This window comes from Chelon labrosus (assembly GCF_963514085.1).
Source record: "Chelon labrosus genome assembly, chromosome: 18".
In the NCBI taxonomy this organism is placed as follows: Eukaryota; Metazoa; Chordata; class Actinopteri; order Mugiliformes; family Mugilidae; genus Chelon; species Chelon labrosus.
This window is the reverse complement of record NC_140351.1, coordinates 17,720,825-17,741,311: the sequence shown is the minus strand read 5'-3', so window position 1 is coordinate 17,741,311 and position 20,487 is coordinate 17,720,825. Positions and strand designations below refer to the sequence as shown.

General features: G+C 44.0%; 1 protein-coding gene across 10 annotated transcripts in view; it reads right to left on the bottom strand.

Annotated features, from left to right (window-relative positions):
• kiaa1217 (KIAA1217 ortholog) overlaps positions 1–20,487 on the bottom strand; it is a gene marked incomplete at its 5' end in the record, with an annotated part of 103,451 nt that overhangs the window by 2,425 nt on the left and 80,539 nt on the right. For 4 of the 10 annotated variants that reach the window (XM_084566257.1, XM_084566250.1, XM_084566259.1 and 1 more), the window contains 17 exons: positions 254–385; positions 909–2,561; positions 2,676–2,756; positions 4,014–4,136; positions 4,453–4,608; positions 4,784–5,073; positions 5,192–5,384; positions 5,566–6,073; positions 6,581–6,728; positions 7,138–7,268; positions 9,278–9,453; positions 9,599–9,738; positions 11,491–11,540; positions 12,069–12,173; positions 13,482–14,284; positions 18,637–18,730; positions 19,678–19,876. In XM_084566257.1, coding sequence (XP_084422383.1) covers positions 254–385; positions 909–2,561; positions 2,676–2,756; positions 4,014–4,136; positions 4,453–4,608; positions 4,784–5,073; positions 5,192–5,384; positions 5,566–6,073; positions 6,581–6,728; positions 7,138–7,268; positions 9,278–9,453; positions 9,599–9,738; positions 11,491–11,540; positions 12,069–12,173; positions 13,482–14,284; positions 18,637–18,730; positions 19,678–19,876 — 4,982 coding nt within the window. The remainder of the gene's footprint in view (positions 1–253; positions 386–908; positions 2,562–2,675; positions 2,757–4,013; positions 4,137–4,452; positions 4,609–4,783; positions 5,074–5,191; positions 5,385–5,565; positions 6,074–6,580; positions 6,729–7,137; positions 7,269–9,277; positions 9,454–9,598; positions 9,739–11,490; positions 11,541–12,068; positions 12,174–13,481; positions 14,285–18,636; positions 18,731–19,677; positions 19,877–20,487) is intronic. The other 6 variants (XM_084566251.1, XM_084566252.1, XM_084566253.1 and 3 more) reach the window with 6 other exon arrangements.

Sequence of the window (20,487 nt, the reverse complement as noted above, 5' to 3'; positions counted from 1 at the left end):
TGGACATGCAGAAGCATACAGTACAGTGATGTTATGGGGTAACAGTCAAGAGTCAAACATGCCTTTCGTGTCAGAGCAGACTTGAGAGAAACTTTAACAGATCCACGGTCGCCACCAAGGTGACTTTATTTTTTTTTTTCAACACACTTGAAATCGCACAGCTTAAGTTGTCTTTTTTTCTCCCTTACATGACTCATGCTTTCCTACACGGTTGTTTTCTCTAGTCTCTGGTAAGGCCCTACAGTAAAACTACCTGTCGGAACTGCCTCTGAGCGTCCTGCAGTTTTTGTTGTTTTCCTGCTTTGTCAGTTGTACCCGGTGACTGCCTGGACTTCGCAGACAAAGGGACGGGCATCCGACTAGTAGGGGAAGCGACACTGGTGTTCTGCAAGGGGATCCAAATGAAAAACAAAACAAGAAATAAAAAAAAGATAGAAAAAAACACTCACCACATAGGAAGTATGAAAAGTCAAGGCACAAACAGGTGAAAAAAAACCTGTTCAATCAACACCTCAACAATCAACACCAGTGAGAGCCCATGCACCCAGTGTGACCATAAACCTCAAAGTCAATATACAAAGTACATGCAGTCAAGAACAAGGTAGATCAGTGCTTAATCATCATGTCTTCGATGATGAGTGTGGCACTTGCTGAAAATCTAAGAGTTTCAGCAATAAAGTGAAGGAAAAAGATGGTAGTCAGGAACCCAACAAAATGTCACCCCCAATCATGTCACCATGATTTCATTGAGGCAGAAAGCCATTGGGACATTTCCAACTTTTTTCAATCACCGGTAGAATGGATTAAAGATTTTGTAATTTGAGTGGTTAAGGTTGGAGTGAAGGCAGTTTGGAAACTGAAAGAGAAGGACCCAGAGCTTCCTGGAGCAACAAGAGCTAGAGAGAGACCTGTGGTACTGTGCTGGGGACACTGGGGACAGTGGTGGTGGTGGTGGTGGTGTTGGTGGTAGTAGGGGTGGCTACAGGGCGAGGGAGGAGTTGAGGTTTAATCTTCTTCTGCAATGAATTTTTGCTGGGTACCTTAGGACCTGGCCCTCTGGAGGAGGTAGGGAGAGAGGAAGACCTCTTCAGCCCTCCTCCTTCTGAGCTTTGCCCATTCCCTGCTTTTTCCTTGTCGGTGATGACTGGCTCCTCAGGGGAACATGGTCCCATCTCACTAATAGTAGTCTCCAGTTGCTTGATGGTCTGCTCCAGGCTGTCCAGTGTCTTGTAGGTGCTATTCCGAATCTCATTTGTCCTGCAGAGAGCGTCTGAGTTGTGCCTCTTCAGCGCACCAGTGTGTGTACTCTTGGAGCTGTCTGCTAAGGATTTTGAGCGTGCAATCTCAAATCTCTTTGCTTCCTTGTGCTGCCTGACAGTACCGTCAGATTCTTCCTCATCTTCATACACGACTACCTGTAAAGTCTTCTTGCCTGACTTGGTGCCCGTGCGAATTGCCTGGGTCAGTGCTGCCAGCTGCTTCTTGGGGAACTTGAATTTAAATTTCTTCTTACCATCCAGCTTGGCATCTCCATTTACTCCACTGTCTGTTGGCTCAGATATTGAAGAGGAAGATGAGGATGATAAACTGGCATGATCTCCAGTGCCCTGTGAACCGCTGACCTTTTTGCCATCGACCGTCTCGGCCCCTCCGGCTTTTACCTGCAGCCCACCACTCCTCTCTGAGTCTGACTCTTCACTCTCCTCATCGATGCGCTCTTCAGCAAGCATCCTCTCCATTTCCTCCTCACATTCAAAGACGGTGGACAGGCGCTTGTAAGCTGACCGGATATCCATCGGCTCATCAAAGATGATGATTACAGGTTTCTTGTTGAAGCCATTATCCTGTGGGGAAGCCGGATCTGCTGTGGTGTTCCCTCGGTTTGTTGCACTGCCTACAGTGACAGTCTGCACACTTCCTTTCTTGGCATTGACCAGTTCTTGGTACTCGCCGCAAGACAAGGCCTGAACCTTGCTGTTAGTGATCATAAATGCAATGTTGTCTGGGGGTGGAGGTGCCTCCTCTTCTGGTAAGTCAGGACTAAGGCCAGCCCCTTCATCACTGTCCTCAAAAGCAACTTTAGATGGACCCCTAGCCTCATTGGAAGTCTTTTGGGGTGGAGCAACAAAATGTTGAGGCGCCACTTTTACAGCATTAGGTGTTGTGGTCGCCGCTGCCTCCATTATTATTTTACTTTTCTTGTCAGTCTTCATTTTGTTGAGGCTTTTCCCCTTCTGTATTTCTGCACTGGTCTTCAAAGATTCAGAGCGTTTAACTTGCTTCCTCGGCAGTTTGAATCCATTAAGTCCCACAGGTTTGGGTGATATAGGTGGAGGTGTAACAGCTGTGGGTGATTTGGGTGGTGGAGATAGAGGTGGCAGCTGCTGTTGCTGCTGCTGCTGCTGCTGCTGTTGCTGCTGCTGGCTTGGAGAATTGTCATTAACATTGACATTTGACACCTGTGTTGGAGGCTGTGTGGGCTCTCTGTTTTCAGGGGTGTCTTCCTTTCCTGACGGGGGTGGCTGATCTTTGGGAATCTGGCCAGTCACATAATATATAACCTAAGAGTGAGAAACAATTAAAAAACAACAGTCATTTATGTAAAACTTTCAAACTCTTGAATATACTTGATATAAACGAATGTAGTGTACAAAATAAAAAAAAATCATACATACCCCTGGGCTCTGTCGTACAGTAGTGTTCCCGTTTTCATCTGTGTCTGGATCTTTATCGTCTCGACTGGGTTCTGTGCTCTGCTAGGACAGTGTGTGAGGGAATATTATTACTGTGTAAATGGTGCCCTAGGTTGCGGTGGATTAACTGTGAATTCACAGGTATGATTGAAGAAGGCGTCAAAACTGGATTGGCCAATTATCTGCTTCTACAAGGCTACTGCAAAATATGTATTGCTCAGATTTATGCTAGCTTTATACTGTTATTACCTTAGTTTTGTTTACTTTTCAAAAATTAACTGAATAAAAATGCATGCCACACAAACATATATTTGATTTTTTAAAAGCTACTTTATTTTACAATGGTTAATTCAGCCTTTTTCACTTGGCACATGCCAAACAAAGCACCAATGCAGGTATTGAATTTAGATTCCTAGATACCATCATCTTTTGGTTTATTTTACTTTCTTATACACATCCTGTTTTTTACGTTGTCTAAATAGTACTTCCTGTGTATTACCACGTGAATACTAAATTTCAATTCTAAATTTATATCAGCGAATATATAAATAAATGAATCCACAATTTTAGCAACACTACCTATTGTACAATCATCATAGTATACATTTTATATGTTAAATCTTGTTGCACATGAGCATCTCTGTCACACTTACTGTCAAAATCGTATTGAATGCGTGTGAATTGTTTACCTCAAAGACAAACTATTAAAGGACTGCGCTGATTACGTAGGTGAAAAGCTGGGAAAAGCAAATTAGGGGGGAAGATGTGCAAAGACAAAGAGAAACCAAAAAAGTAATTCCTCCGAAAAGTGAGGGAGAGGAGCATGCAAAGTGGCCAGACTGACCTCTAATGAACCAAGTCTGCAAAAATAGATTGTGTCCATTAAGTTAGATTTTAAGAATATGTGTTGTAATGATTTTGTATGAAGAAATGGAACTAAAGAAAGACACAAGACAATTTAATTGCCTGTAAGATACAGAGCCGAGGTCTTTATTGATTTGAAGGAGAAGATCAGTTGTCAAACACATCATTGTCTGGACCAGACATAGTGAAGACACAGCGTCTTTTCAGAGGCTTTATTTTCTGCAGACTTAATCCCGGAAAAATATCCAAGCTGTGATATCCAGCAGAATCAAAAGAAGGAGGAAAAACAAGGCAGCGAGGAAAGGAGCTTTTTGAAGGTAGCTGCTACAGGTTTCTCTTGAGCCAAAGCAAGTGTGCAGGATTTGTAGAAGTGTTAGGACACAGCCACTGACTGTATCATAGAGTTGGCAGAGGCAGGCAGTTAGGTGGGCAGCTGCACGGCGATGTATATTTTACCTTTTTCTCTTTGAGGGGCAATAAAGCCCCCGGTCTTAGTTCTCTGATTTGTGGTTCAATTCGAGTGTTGGGCTCTACCAAATTTTTCAGCCCTACATCCTTAACTGTGCACTTCTGGAAAACCTGAAGAATGGAGAAAGGTGAGGGGGGACATGGGGATTTTGAGGAGGGAAGAAGTCTGAGTATGATCGCTACTGCCACAGCCGTAAAACCCCAAATGCACTAGGGTTCTAAGGAGGTAACTCCTTTGGCAGCTGTCAGTGCCCATCCTTTGCCAATTTTGAAGTCAACCACCACAGGAAGAAATTACAGACAACCCACTCCCACACCGCACAAATCAACAAAATCCAGCAGACCTCGCATTCTTTGACTGTGTTTGGACATTTGTTTGAGTAGATGTGTGTGTTTATTTCTGTGTTCGTGTTCATACGCATCTAACCTGGAGCTCTGCCATGATCTTGTCCCCTTCATCCTCCTCTTCTCTGGTAACAGAAGCAATGACAGGCGGTGGTGTGGCTGGCTTCGGCTTGGTCTCCGGTGGAACCTTGGTGGTCTTGGGTTGGGGAGAGGGAGGTGGAGCTTCCTCTTCACCCTCCTGTGAGAATTCATTTGCAGGAAACAATCTTGTCATTACTTTTCTAAGCCATACAGCAAGACAGCAAGGTTATTCCAAGTTAAAGGTAATGTGGCTACAAAGAATCTGAGTCTGAGCTATGCCACCTGGCTCTTGACAAGTCTCTCTCAACTCTCTGCAGAACTACCCCACTGACCTGAGCCGAGACAGATTCCTTCCTGCTGGTGTAGACCACCTCACCAGACCGTGTTGTGGTCATGCCTGAGCTGGAGCTGGGGTAGGTTTTCCTTGGAGGAGGTGGTGGTGGAGACTTGCTGGACTTTTCAGACCCCTGTCTGGTCAAACTGTCCATGGCTGCTGGCTTACTGGCAGTTTTGGAAGGTCTCTCCAGTGCTGGCAAGGCAGGTTTCTCCTTCGGAGGCTTAGAGAGTTTCTCAGGCCCTTTCTTGGTAGATTTGTCTGATTGAAGCTCTGACTGGGGCTCTTCTGTCATACGGATGAATTCATTTTAAATAGGACACAATGTAAAGGACTGATAAAGCAAATGTGGACACCAACATAGTCCATGTTGATGTCTTGAAGTTAGATTTGTCTTCATATTTACCTGATGGAGACTCCACAGGGTTGTGTTCCTGTTCTGCAATGGCAGACGGAGGCTGTGCTGGATTTTCGTCAACCTCTAGACTTGGAATGCCCTTCATCATGTTGGCCTGGGCCTCGAGCAGGATCTTCTCAAATTCTTTTCCGTCATAATGACCCATGTTCTGCCTCCTCTCTTCCCACTCCTTCTCTGCTGCCTGCAAGTTGCAGAAGAGTCAAAAAGATTAGAGATTCTTAAAGGAATCAAATGAGGGACTTTCAATTCTAAAACAAAATAATGACATATAGAGGATACTATAGAAAACTGAGTATCACAACAACTCGTGCTGGATAAAATAAATCAAGGCAAACTGACAACAAGGAGGTGACTAAACATACCTCTATGGACACGGCTCTGTTTTTGCTCTTGCCTTTACTGTTCTGGAGCTCCTCTATAACAAGATCCTGGCTGGCAGTGCCATTGCTGTTATTGACAGGGTTCACATGAGTCTTCTTAAGGCGGGAAGGACTCGGTGGATCCGAGGTTGCCCCTTTGGGAGATTCCCGGCCTTGACTCTTGCTCATTTTGGGACTCGGGAAGTGAGTGGGGCTGGGGGTCAGAGGGGGGCTGGGCTGAGTTGTCAATGCTGCAGACTGCTGGGACTGCTGCATGTGCACCGGGGAGCTTTGGACGTGATGGATGACCACTGGCGAGGAAGGCATAACCTCAGATTTGATGGTGGAGCTCTGGGGCTCCAGAGGGGAGGAAGTTGAGCCAGGCTGGGCTGATGATGGGGGAGCCTCTGCATGGACTTCTGCGACTGCTACTGCCGCTGCTGCGGCTGGGCTGTTATTCACTGAGATATTAGTGGAAGGATCAGGTCCTTTCTGAGACTCAGTAGCACATCTGCAGAGACGAAGGAAATGGTGTGTGATGCAAATCATATAGAAAATAGCAGCAGAAACCGATGCAAAACATGTCAAACCCTGTAATGAAGTTAATAATGCAGATTCACTGTTGACATGAAATACTTGGTCTGGGTAAAAGACAAGAGTCATGGAGGGAGTCTGAGAGAAAAGTTGAGCAAGAGTTTGGTTTCAGTGACATATTAAAATGGAAATGAGGCACTGCAGTGTCCACCAAATTAATTCACTTATCGCTTCAGTGAAGGTGATGGAAGTAAATCAAGCTGGACGCCACACTCTTCAGTCCACATCGAATGACCTCTTTGATGGGATGAAGGCCGGCTTGCCCGTATAATCAAACAGTACAATCTCCCACATCATAGACCCTGCGAGGAGCCCTGCAAAGTGCTTTTTGTTTTCATCTTCAATTCCCTTTTCTCACACGCTCAGCCCCCATACTCGAGCACCTCCACTCCTGAGCCATACTTTATCTCCACTTTTCCTCTACCTTCTCAGACTGCTGAGTGTGTCAGTCAGGCTCTTGACCCTTTTCAGCATGCTGTCCAGTTTGTGAGGCTCCTCCTTTAAAAACTTGACAGCTTCCACTTCCACCCTGAGTACGGCCCGCATTCTGGTTTGCAGGGCTGGGAACTCTCCTGCAGAAATAAACACAGAGAAACATGAAAAGAGCTATTGTTTAAAATATCTGTCTGGTTTATCTAAACAGGATAAAATGTCTTTGTCACTGTAAATGTGGAACAAATGCAGGACAGATATGAACAATAAGATCATATCTTAAATGTCATTTTATTTTATAAACTGATTATTTAGATTAATAATTCAACAGTAAACTAACAAATAGATTATTTAGGTCCATGTTGTACCCTTATCAAGAGTTTGGTCTCAGTTTTCCAATTGATTTACACCATATAGTCCAGAGCCCAGTATCATCTTAATATTATACAAACCAAAGTCTCAGTTCAGCTAAGAGGAAACCATCTACTAACTACTTCCCTGAATATCTTAATATTGATTACTATGTTTACCAGAAATAAATCATCATACCTTTGAGTCCTGCCAGAGATTCTCCCACCTTCCTCAGAGTCACCGCTCCCTCCTCCACGTCCTTTAGTGTCACCGCTCTGTGTGTTGTTGCTGAGTCCTTCTGGAGAGAACCTACATACTGCTCCAGGTCACTGCACAGACAACAGGGGGAATTTGGAGTTTAGCGTGATTGATGTTTAATGGCAAAACAGATATCAACAGAAACTGTACTGCTATTGATTTGTATCGTGTTGTTCCAACACATGTTTGTGTTGTTTAGACAACCCCGCCAGTGGGCTAAGCTATATTTAATTGAATCCAGTTTAACGGCAACACAAACTACGTCCCCTAGTACAACTTTTCTTACACTGAACATTATGACAGTCATAAGACGCTATTTATTGCAGGACTGTTATATGAGATTGCATTTGTCTTCACTAGTGTACCTAATGAAGTGGCAATTGAGTATATACTGTATGCAGTGTGTAACTCTAGGGACTACTTTTGTTTCTGCCGTATTGACGTTTATGTGCTTGGGCATGACTTACATTGATACTCTTACTTACCTTTTACAAACACCAGGGGGCAGCATACAATCATTTATCTTAAAGAGCACACACTAGCACTGACTGGGCAAAGGTGAGAGATCCATACAGACAAATATGCACATAAGACTGACGACTATGCAGCTCACTTTCCTGCCTACATTAGATTGCTTAGTCTAGACTGGGTTGGCTCTTGTCCCACCCCACCGCAAATGTTTACACACCGAATGAAGGCTTATTTGTTAGAGAACACTTCCTCACATTGACAACACTGCCTCAGAGCCATCCCGGCGCTCACGAAAGCTCGGCTATTCCGAGGGGAAATGTGCCGAACGATAACATTGTGTGCAGTGTTGGATTGCATGTGAGGAACTAAAATGGTGTTTCATTGTGGCCCGGGCACCCTTGAGAAACACTCTTTTATGGGAGTCCCCTGAAGGGAGTGGGAGAGGCAATAAGGAAACAGTGTGTTAAAAGCCCTGCCATGCCAAGACCTGCTGGTGATAGAAAAGATTGAAATTACAGCCAAGGACGAAGAAAATGGATTTTACTATTTTATCAGCCGGATGAATGTATGTCTTCATAATGTGCACCTCAAAGCGAAATCATCATGCACTCTTCATATTTCTTTTTTGGTAAATTACTGTAACTGAAACTTGCAGTACGTGTTCCCAAGAATCTGACTTAAAATGAAAAGTTTTAAATAGATGTTTAGATCAAAAGTAACTTTTAAGTAGACCTGTGGCACACTTTTAGGCTCAATACTGTCCACTGTAATCAACTGTGATGTATGTTTCCTTGCTTCTCTTTGTTCTTTAACTGCACAAGTTTCCTAATTTTAAGTCTTTTTTGTTATAAAATGGTGCTCTTAAAGGTCATAATAGATTTACTTCTCCTCTTGAGAGGGCAGCGGTTTTTACACCACACTCTCCCAGTGGTCTTAAAGCCAGGCAGACCTAATTACCAGGCCTTATTTAAGGGGCCAGCAGCCGTGTTTTGCTGACTCACAAATGGCCGGCTACCAAGGGTAACAGAGAGCTTAATCTAGCTCCAATCCACCGACTTCTCCTTGTTAATTTCCCAGAATCCATGAGCTGCTATCATTGTGTTTATTGAAGCATATGTTCACCGCTGTCTAGCGCCACAACACGGTTTGACCTTGCCTGTAAACATCCAAATAAAAAGGATTCAATTGCTGCTCCCTGTTGGCAACATGAAGCGAGTGAATTAAAATAAGAGCAGGGTAGTGAGTGATTACTCCACAGTCGGGTCCATTGTTCTAGACTGCTGTCTCTGAGAGGCAGGCACTGCTTGCCTGTATAAACCTGTGGGCTGTAATTTGGAGGGTGTTGGCTTGTCAAAGAGTTTAGGATTGAATAGCTCAGGTGAGCTGATAAAAATGAAGCCTTTTGGGGATTTCCTATGAATGGCAGTACGTGGAGTGGAGCTGCAAGAGCGTGTGCTAAATTGACCACAAAACCTGGGCAGAGCTTACATAACAGGCCAAACGACTTACAGTAAACATTTAATAATGAATGCAAGCAACCGTATCCGACCATTTTTAGAAAACAAAACCATGTTAAGTAGATAAATCAGGGTATTTGAAGGAGTCTTACCCAAGCTGTGAGAGAACACGCTCCTCCAGACCCAAGTATTTGTGTCTGTCCTCTTCTACCAAAGTCCTCTGCTTCTGGACAGGGTCCTCCAGACGTCGCATGGCCTCGGCGAGTTTAATACTGATTTCCTGCTCCGCTCGCTTCAGCTGCACCCGCAATGCCTCCTGGTTCTGAAGCTGAGGGGACGCACACAGCGGAAATGAGACTAGCAGACCAACTTTTAAGCTATCACGCACATGCCTGCCCGCTCACACGCCTGCACACAGGTGGCTGAATCTAAACAGACACTAAAGAGTAATTAAAAGGAGAAAGAAGTCTTGCCTGCAGCTGTCTCATCTGATGGAGTTGCATCCTGAGGTCAGAAACATTCTTCCTGAACTGCAGGAGGTTGACTTTGAGAGGAACTGAACTCTTGTCAGGTGGGACGGCGCCACTCTTGGGAGCCAAGACTGGAGAACCGCCTGGACCAAGGCAAAAATCGTAAAACTCAAGTTTGTTTTGTGAAGCTTGTTTCTAGATAATGTACAAAACCAGAAAATTTTCATTTGTGTACATGCTAAAACCTTTGCAGACATTCAGTCCTATCAACGCACTAAAGTACAAATTACAGCTAAATTATGGGAAAGGCAACAAAAGTAAAAAGAAAATAATTCCCCTCTTAGGCAGAGTGGATTCAGTTGCTCGTTTCTAAAGCCTCACTCTGTCATCCTGACTTTACTCTCTAAATTACTGGTTACACTGTGGGTGTGTGCAACACACTCTTATGGGCAACACAGTCATCTGCATGAATGTTTAGCAAAGATTTCTGCAACTCTCGGTGCAAAATAAGCACAGACTTAGGAGCTCTCATATCGGATGCACTTTGAAATGTCTGTCAACTCCTTTCTGCATTTTGGTGACCACTAGAGATGGAGAAGAGGTTGAAACCATGGCAACAAGGGGGAGCTAATATTTGGAGTTTGGGTGAAAGTCCCTAAAAGTTCAAGAACAGCAATAATTTAATTCTAACTTCAGGCGGCATCTACTGTACTGTACACACAGACCATCTTCTGACATTTTCTCACTTGCCTCTACGGGCATTTTCAGTTTTGTTTCATCTCAGGTTTGTTACTTTATCCCGTCGCAAGAAGCGTGGCTCAAATTTAAGTTGAAAAGAAAAAATGTGCTCATTACTCAGATCAAGCTACAAGCTGTTTTGGTTAGAAAGTAGTTCCAAATGTGTGGACTGTCCACAGCAGCTTGGAAATGGTCTTCTTTGTGTTGGATATTATGAGCACAACAAACGGAAAATTCATTCACATTTACTGTATTGGGTCTGAGACAAATCACGTCTAAAATAAAACCACAAGTGTCTGCATGAGAAGATTTTTGCTTTGTTATAAATAGAAACCATTCCTTTAAGTTCCGCTGAAGAAAGAAGGCAGTGTCCGCAGCACTGAGTTAACCAGCTGTTCAGGGTTCTGTTCAGAGAACACTCTAAGCTCGCTTGGCACAGACTGTGGACCAGTCAAAGGACAAACTTTTGTCTTCCAAAAAAGTATGTTCACACCGTCTACTTCAGAGCTGCCTAGACCTGAAGTACAGGTTACAATGTACACTGTTGACTGTGTCTTAGGGACAATATCCATCAAAACAAGTGTGTGCTGTGTGGAGACTACCAGAAAGTTTTTGAGGGAATGCAGAAAAAGTACCACACATGCTTGACAAAGAGGCAGTCTAACAAGATCAGCTTTTCTGATGTTTTGAAGATTGGCTCAAGTACAACATGACAAGTAAATCCCTCTCAAAGCCACATATTTAATGCGTCACGGGACGTGAGATTAGCGTTCAAGACACATAAACAGCGCTGTGTTCCCGCTCTGCTACTAGTAAGGCTGCAGATCTTTTTATCAAACTTAGATCTGGCCAAAGACCGCCGCAGCGCAGAGATTGAATCGCTGAATCATTTTGGCAGGCTTGAGAAGTAATAGCATCTTGTTTTAAGTAGTGCTTTGAGGGCCTTGTGTTAGCTCTGCTGGCTCTTGTCTCTTAACTCCTATTAAACTGGATGTACTGAGGTAAGGAGTGCAAGGAAATATGAAACGATGACAAGCAAAGACTTTGTTTTTCATCCCTCTAGCAGTGCTCATTGCAGGCTGCTGATTGACACTGATGCGTGGGCTTGTCTGCACAAGACATTAGGGCATGAAAACACTTCTTAGAGTGATACTAACCTGAACTATGTGCACTGTGGGCTGGAGACGATGTCTTCGATGGCCTCTCACTGCCACCAGAGAGAAATTCATTAGAACATGATTGGGATAACAGAAAAAATAGAGCATTTTGAAGCACTTTTGATGTGCATGTTGGTATTAGTAAGAACAAAGACGTTACAACAAAGTATGATGGGAAAGACAAACCAGAGAGGTTAAAATGATGTTAATGGTGTTAACGAGCTTCGTCCTCATTGCATAGAAACACACAAATTAACTGCAGTCACAGACCTTTTAGACTAACTGTTACATAAACGTTAGCGTAAGGTCTCCACGGAGAAGATCAAAATGCAAAGAGTTGAAATGCAGCCAGATAAACCATACACAGTGGCCATTTATATAGAGAGCAAATGACTTCAATATCAGATTCACAGTCAAACCTATTTCCTCTTCACCAAATGCTATTTAGCCTGAGTGTTTGATAAAGCTCTAGTAGAACGGATACTTTATCTTTCCTGCTCTGACTGAATCACCAGGCCTTTTATTTGAAAGTCCATTTCCCCCGACGCCTCACTCTGTCCTATACTGTGATTGCTTACCTTAGAGGCTCCTTGGTGCCACTAGTGTTTGGGCCCTTTAATAGTGCATGCTGAACAAGACCAGTCAAACTGGCAATCTGTTGCTCCATAGCCTTCATTCGCTCTCTGCAGAAACATCAGAAAATTCTACTTTCAACACTGAGGCCTATTGGATATAATTGATTTTTTTAATTGTTATTTTGTAGTGAATTATGCAGCAAGTGATTTGCCATTATGTCTTGAGTAAGTCTTGACTACGGGAATATATATATATAAATCAGAGCTCTTCACAAAAAGAAAAAAAAAACAACTCCAAATGGAATAAATAAGATGGGTGACTTCGGACAAAAAAGCTGTCGCCTGGGGCGATCAAGTAACATTATTTTTTAAATGAAAGAAAGAGTGGTGGTTGCAGAGAAGATGAAAGGACTATGTGAACTCTTCACTGGCTTAAGAAAGCCAAAACACCAGAGGGGTGAACAGGGAACTTTACAATGAGATTACTTGGTAAGCCTCGAAGTTGGAAAGGAGAACGACTTTTGTTTTCAGATGTCATTTACCGGAAATGTGGCATGTTGGGGACTGTGGTTTTAGCTCTGCTACAGACAAGAGACAAACACCAGGTGTATGTGAAGACAAGCCTCAGCTTCAGCGTTGAACGGCGCTATTTCACGTGAATACATTCTATGTTTGATTACTTTGACTTGAGTTCCACTCTTTTCCAATTTTCCCAGGGCATTTCTAATTGGGGTTTTGGCTTCCCAGGTGGTCCCGCCTGATCTGTTTGACTGATTGGGCCATTTCAAATACTTATTCTAACAGGTCAATATTTTCTTTACTTTTCCCAGGTACTCACATAGCCCCTGTAGCCTCCCTTTTAGTGAAGCCCTTTCTCTATGTTTATGTGTTCTCAGTCAGAGAAGACAAGCCTAACTCAAGTATCAAAATGTCTGCTAGATTATCCAAACTGAACAGAATGTAGCTGGACTGTTGTTGGAGCAATGGTCACAGAGTACCAGAAAAATATACAGCTGGAGCTTTCAGATGATATCCTGTTTCATTGGTTTTAGCTAAGTCTGGGTTTACACACTTCATAATCACTGGTTACAGAATTTAAAGAGAGACTGTGGAAACGGGTCATTCAAGCAAGAGCTGGTTGTATGCACAAACCAAACTGATGCATTATCAAGTGAATTAGTCTGCCGTGTTTATTGTGCACATCTCAAAGCTGAAGATAGTGAGGGGGGAGGTTATATTCTGGCCTTCAGATATGGATGATGAAACAGAGTAAGAACCAGGGACTGAAAATCAACAGGTCACAATAGGGTGAAACTGGGATGCAGAGTTAGTTCATGCTCCCATGCAATGACTCTATCCAAACTTATCAATCCCCCTAGAACATTGTATGTAACATTCGGTCCCCTGAGAGCTTACCGTGTCTGATGGTCACTGGCAGCTGGGATGGGCCCCTGGACGTGACCCTGGAGGTCTGAAATCACAGGGGATCCCATGTTGTTCCGGGGCTTAGTCCCTGTCACTTCCTCCTTCCTGAAGGACTGGCGCACCGGTGAGCTTCTCTCCATGGGAACACCATGAGGCGGCACGCTATGAGGAGGCCCACTATGGATGTCAATCATCCGTACCTCAGTCATCCGGTGAGGGGATGGGGGAGGAGTTTTGGAACCCAAAGTGGGCAGCTGGCTGTTTCTGGACTTCTGTCTGTACAGAGAAGGATGATCGATCGTGTCTGTGGGGCTGGGCCCACTATAAGAGCTTGTGGAGCGGATGGAGGCACGGTGAAATCCCCCCATGACATGTTCTGGATGTTCAAGACCAGGGTTGGGGTGTGGTCCATGGGCTGTAGCCATGGCCATTCGTCCCTCTTGGAGCAGGTATGGATCTGCATACAAGCCCTCATTTCCCCTGGCTAGACTGTGGCTCTTCCCACCCATGTCCTCATCTGGCTTGACATCCCGTCTCTCCAGGATGGCGCTGGGACAAGGGGAAATAGAGCGGGCTGGGGGGTTGGCGTTAGACAGTCGGTCTCTTGGGATAGTGGCATTCCCAGGTATGGAGCCCTGCCTTGGACCAAAAGGGATTCTGGAGGGAGATGGGGGCATGGAGTGGGGAGCTGGTGGGAGTGCTCCCTGCATGGGGTGGTGTGATGGGGGACCCATGGGAGGATGTCTTAGAGGGTGTTGGCCATCACGGCCGGAATGCACCATATCACTGTGCATCTGGGAAAAAAGCAAAAAAAGCATAAAGTTATTGTAGAGATCTACACATAAACTCCTTTTGCTATTACATTAGAGAATGCATACAATTCAGGCATAATACTTTAAAGCCTACCTAAGTATAAGGTTGGTCAGTAAACCAGGCCGCATACCTCTGTCTGCTGGAGAGATTCAGCTACTATTTATTCTGTGTATATCTTGTATTTTAGGACAGAAGTTGCCCTTGAAACAAAAACATCCATCTAACTCAGTTTACACTGTTTCTTTTCAAGGAAAATGCCCAGTCAGACATTTTTCCAGAAGCAGAAAATTGTTACTTGCAAGGCTACAAACACTGGTAGCACATCATTTTAATCTAAGTCCTGGACATTATGCTTACAGGCTTCGATAAAACAATATATGAACACAAGACCCTTTCTGCAGTCGTGCTTTTACAAACTTGGGGTGATTTACTTTTCAACTTTAAACAGGAGCTGCTGGAGATAAGGGGCGGCTTGGAGACAAGTCTCAGTAGGTAGATCAGGTTGTCCAAGAACCATAGGGTTAGGGGTTCGATCCCCGGAATGTGCCACATGCCGAAGTGTCACTGAGCAATACACCAAGCCCCCAGTTGCTCCCAGTGTGGGTGAATGTGCGTGTGCTTGTGTGAGCGAATGGGTAGATGCGCTACATAGACAAGGCCATTTACATTTACTGCGGCTTTTAAAAGAGGAGTTTCCATATGCACCTCCAGGGCAAGAAAGAGGAGTTGGTTAATTTGCAACAAGATCTGTCTTGCATTGTCTGTTTGAACAGTCAACTAATGTGAGCCTTTGTATTTTAGCAAACACATATAAGGACCTCTGAAGGCTAATGTAGAGGACGGCTGTGGCTCAGCTTGTGAGGCTGTCCATGAAACTACAAGGTTAGCGGTTCGGTACATGGACCACATGCCACCTTGACTAAGACACTGAACGCTGAGTTGGTCCCAGGGCACAGCACTGGTGTGTGAATGTGTGTGATCAGATGGATGTGTAATTGCGACTTTAATGTGCTTTGAGTACCAAAAGGCAGGAAAGAGCATAATAAAATACAAGACCATTTATCCTGATTTTACTAGTATGGCTGCCTGGGTTGAGGGATATGTAGTATATGAGGGCTCAGGCTGTACATGGTAAAACTGCAAACAAAGGGGTGAAAGTTTTGCAGGCAAATCAAAGAGGAACTCCACGGCCATCTGCTGTGGTTTTCCACAAAACCACAGTTTTACAGCAGTTCTTTATGGTTAGTCTGATCACCACTTCCTCTACTTTTATTTACAAAGCGTACATAAAGCAGGAAGCAATAAACGATTTCTATTACTAATGAAAACTCATATGCAACATGCACCTTTGGCCATTTTCACACAGTTAGAGGCCCTGTTGTTCAAAAAAATGCGATACAGTCACAGATACAGACAAAGATCAGATTGGAATCATACAGTAAACTACAACAACTCCACAAAACCAAGTATGTTCTCCCACGACTGCGATCCCGTGTATAAACAGTGATGTAACCCATGGATATGCGACGTGTGTTTGTATGATAACAAAGTGTCACATGTAGGGCAGAATCCGATCTATCTTCCTTCCTGTCTAACTCCCTATTCCTGCCAAACAAACAAGCTATTGTTTCTTCAAGGTATGACTCACGGGTTACACCTAGAAGTCAAGACAAGTAAAAGACCTTATGCTAAGTTCTTTCAGAATGTCACCTATAGTTTCTGACATGGTGCTTTCTCAACGTCGTCTTTATTCAGATTATTTTTCTTCTTTTTTCGGCTGCCAACACAGATTATGGAAGAGGACAATAAAGTGGGTGTGGCGCTTGAGCGTGCGTGAGCAGGTGTGCATGTATGGACTGGAAAATGACAAACGCTCAAAGCATACAGTAACAAAGGGCTCAGGCATGGCTGTGATAACAAACGGAAAAAAAAATAAAATAGGCTGCAGCGAAAGTTCACACACACTATTTATGTGGCTGCAACAAGTCCAAATAGGAAATGTGAAAAGCCCAGAGCCATTGTACGCCATCACCAACCCTAATGACTTCCACTGGTCCCTAAATAGCCCTAAATAACATGCTTTTCTAATTCCAGCACAGCCTTAACACTTGTCAATCCCAAACAGATGTTGCACCCTTGGAACCAAAATATCTTAAAATATGCCTCAAATACACAGATTTTGTCAGTTCATGCACAACACACTGATTTGAGGTGAAAAAAAAAAAACGAGCCAAGGCTTGAACAATAAACACATGAGCAACTATATCAGGCAAAGGAGAGGCCGTGTTGAGAACAGAACTGTGCGAGTTTTGACTGGCCCACTCTTAAACGTCCGATAATGTTGGCTCAGGACGGCGTGTCTGGAAGGAGCAAGTTGCCTCCATCTTTTGCTGTGTCAGAGACGGTGTGTGTGTGTGTGTGTGTGTGTTTCAAAACTCATTCACAAACAGTAGAGTAACGGAGCGAGCCAAACTAAACAGATACGGAGGGGCTGGCCTGAAACGTTCACGCAGAAGTGTGTAAACATTTAAAGAGCTGATTAAGCGTCTGCATGTACTGTGCTGATGTGCGTACGTAACAGCAAACACGATGACTGGAGTTTAAAAATTAGATGGGCCGCCTTAACAGAGTTAGATAATCCAATAATTGAATGTCTGTTTACAAAATATCTCTTACAGCCATGTGTACATAACATCATTTCTGACAGCCACTATTGGCTTTTCTATTAATACAAATCACTGCTTTAGGCACACATAAACACAGATTAATCTTATGAACACTTTTTCGCCTTTTTCATTAAATGAAACATGACGTAAGAGATGCAAATGCAAGAAACTACGCATCAGTCTGCAGCTTATGAAGTTACCATGTGCAGCCGTCGACCTTTTATCGATATTGGCAGGCAACACACTTGTTTTCATAAGCAGAGACAGCTCTATAAGGGTTTCTCTGGCCAGAAAAGCTGCAATCAATAATGGAGGGAAGCCTGAAGATCTGGCATTCCTGCAAGGAAAGAGGACACTCTATAGCCCCGACAGATGTGAAGTAGACCTCCACTGAAAAAGTGTTTGAACAGGTGCTCGTTAGGCTGCAGTGCTGCCCACTTTCTTTGTGCCTGTTCCATTATTAAGAGAGGTTGCTGAGAAAAAAAAAACAGTCTGGAAAAACATTGCACGGAGGACTCTTTGAAAGGCCAGCCAAACATAGACAAAATCTTTACAGCTGCCAAGAATGGGAACATGTCTCGTCAACGGGTAAGGGACAGTTTACCGAAAGGATGAGCACAAGTTGTTGGGATCAGCGCAACAAATGTCGTCTAAGTTCTTTTTTATTTCTGTAGTACGTACACTCCACACCCTGCAGCCACAGCCTATCTTTGTATCTGTGTCAGTTGCCTCTTGGTTAAACAGTGACAGAACAACTCACAACTCAGGGGGTTTATTTTATGCCAAGGTTTCACAATGTTTACACAGGAAGAACTCTTATAAAGTCGCCCCGCGCCCTTTTGCTTTATTCATTTCTGTTCATCGAGTTAGATTTTTCCAACCCAGCACATTCAGCACGTCCCGGCATTATTAAAGAGAGAACTCTGTGAAAAACTGGTCTACACTCAACTTCTCCTAATAATCGAAGTTTGAAACTTTCCAGCTTAAACTGTTTATGCAGTTAAATTCTCCTTATTCTTTTGCTCACTTCACCGAGCACATCAACGTCATCGTACCATCTCAACAAGGACCATTGACACGTCTTACCGCTCATCATCAATTTGTGCGACACATACAGTCCAGTATGTGGCAACGGGATTGTAACTGAGGTTAATGTAACATTTGCTGTATCACAATAGTGCTGCGACGCCCACCGTAAATCTGTCGCAGGCGGAGAGGAGCAGCGGGGTTAGATAAAGGGTTGGGTGGATTAGAGCGGCGGATTTGAGGAAAAACATTCGAGGAAAGGGCGTTTGGGGTTGTACTTACATCAGCAGGAAGCAAACACAGTCGAATCAGAACGAGGGAAAGAGATTAGAGCTGATATTGGGGGGGGGGGGATGAGCAAGGGAAATAGTGGAGAAATGAGTTCAATTGTCCCTTAAACAAGCTGCACTAGAGCATGTAGGGGAGGCCCAAACGAAGGCCCCTGGGAGAACAATAAGAGACCCCCTCTACGAGATTAACAAGAGGCAGGGGGACATTCCTTCCCTTAACTGCAAACAGAATGTGAGAATGAGAAGAAATGGAGGCTGAGGGCACTATTCTATCCGCAACAAATCTCCCCGCAGCTGCTGCTGTTAATGAGACAATTTTCGCGGCTGTGTTAGCGACAGTTAAGCACTCACCCTGGCATCGCCGTTGGCCGGTCGGGGTCCATGGCTGAACGCTTGTGCTGGGTCTTTGTGGTACACCTTCAGGCAGGAGTGGTCTGTGATGTTCCTGTGTGGGAAGGAGGTGCTTGGTTGTAAGTAGGCAGCCCAGATATCACCATCCGACAGCGGCCGATCCCGCCTGAGCTCCGATGTTCTGAAGAGCTCTCCCAAAGACGCATACCCTGACAGCGACTCTGACAACCCTCTGTAATGTGACATTTCCTCTAAATCTCTAAAGTCTATGAAAACATCCACTAATCCCGCGTTGAGACGAGGCTCAGCTACCTAGAGCGGATCTGTTTTTTTTCTTTTGCCCGTCTGTCAGTTTTGCTGTTGTACCTTGGACACCTGAACCAACTTTAAGGCACCACGGGACAATTTTTTACAGCCCCGATAATGAATTAGTCACAGAGTACACACTGCACTCGACACTCTCTATGGAGACAAGGGGCAAAGTTTCTTATGATTTCAAGTGCAATGCTTTTTTTTTTTTTCCCTGAAAGAAACAAATGGCTGCATACTGTCTCGGCACATAGAATGTTGTGTATTATTAATAAGACGTACCGGTGAATATTAAAGCAGGAAGAAGGAAAGGCTGACAGCTGGTATGCGTGTCGTGAATGTGCATGATTTACAAGCACACATTACTTTGGAAACTACACTCTAAAGCATAAAGGTGCCTCAAAAGTGTAAATAGAAAAAGCTTATAAGTTTGCAGAGACAAACATTTGAAAGAGGAGTGGGGACAAGATAGAACGCTGGGAAAGAATGGCTGCTTAGTTTGAGCATATCAACAACTTTCTGCTGTTGAGCTTCAACTCCAAATGACTTTCTTTTTAAAATGGAAGGAAAGGGAAGTGAAATGATTTCCTGGTCAAAGACATTTCCTGTTCAGGGGGAGCTAAGGACATACAGTGCTCATGGAGGGGCACAATGAAAGACAAAACAAAATAAATGCCGTCTAGTGCATAAACCCAATCCCTCAACTTGTGTTTATCATGCATACATACATACCTGACGTCAGCGAGCTCATAGTACATGTTCCTCATGTCGTCTTTCACGTAGACCGCAACGCTGGGCGACTCCAACATCTTCATGGTGAGCTGCTGCGGGAAGGCACTAACAAACAGAGCTCTGATTGTGTCGATGCTGGTGATCTCGTTAGGCATGCGGATCTGTTTGGTCTCGTCCCCGTACTGTAAGTACAGTACACCTACAGACAGAAAAGCAGGGGAACGGGGCGATTAGCCACAAGTGAACCCGTTTCAAATAGCTTAGCTGCCACTAAGACAGGCGTGTGATTGCTTGCACGAGCAGTGATACTCAGCCTCAAATTTCTCTCAGGCTGCAATCTCACAGTTTTTCAGATGCTTTAAGAAGTTCAGCTCTACTTACAGCGTTAATCTGTCAGTGCAAATACAACACTTCATGCAGCCCCTTTACAGTAAAAACTTTCCAATTACAAAGCAGTGGAAGTGCTTTATTGTTTAGCTGCTGCACAATATACCGTATTGACTTAGCTACAAATATTTGTAAATGATTGCTGAGATTTTGCTCAGTAGAAATCAGTCATGATTTGGATTTGGGCAAAAAATTATGCCGAAACTGAACTGTTTGATCAAAAAGGCATGCTTACTGCAGGCTTGGTGAGCAGCAAACTCAGCCTAGAAGCCAGCTTCAGAATAAATTTTTCGCCATTAGCATTATATTTGCAAGACAACTAACTTTGCACTTAATAGCTCACTCAACTCCTGTCAACGTGTCACATGCTAGAAAACATCATGCTGTGTATTCAATGAAAAAAAAAAAAAGGACAAACTGCTT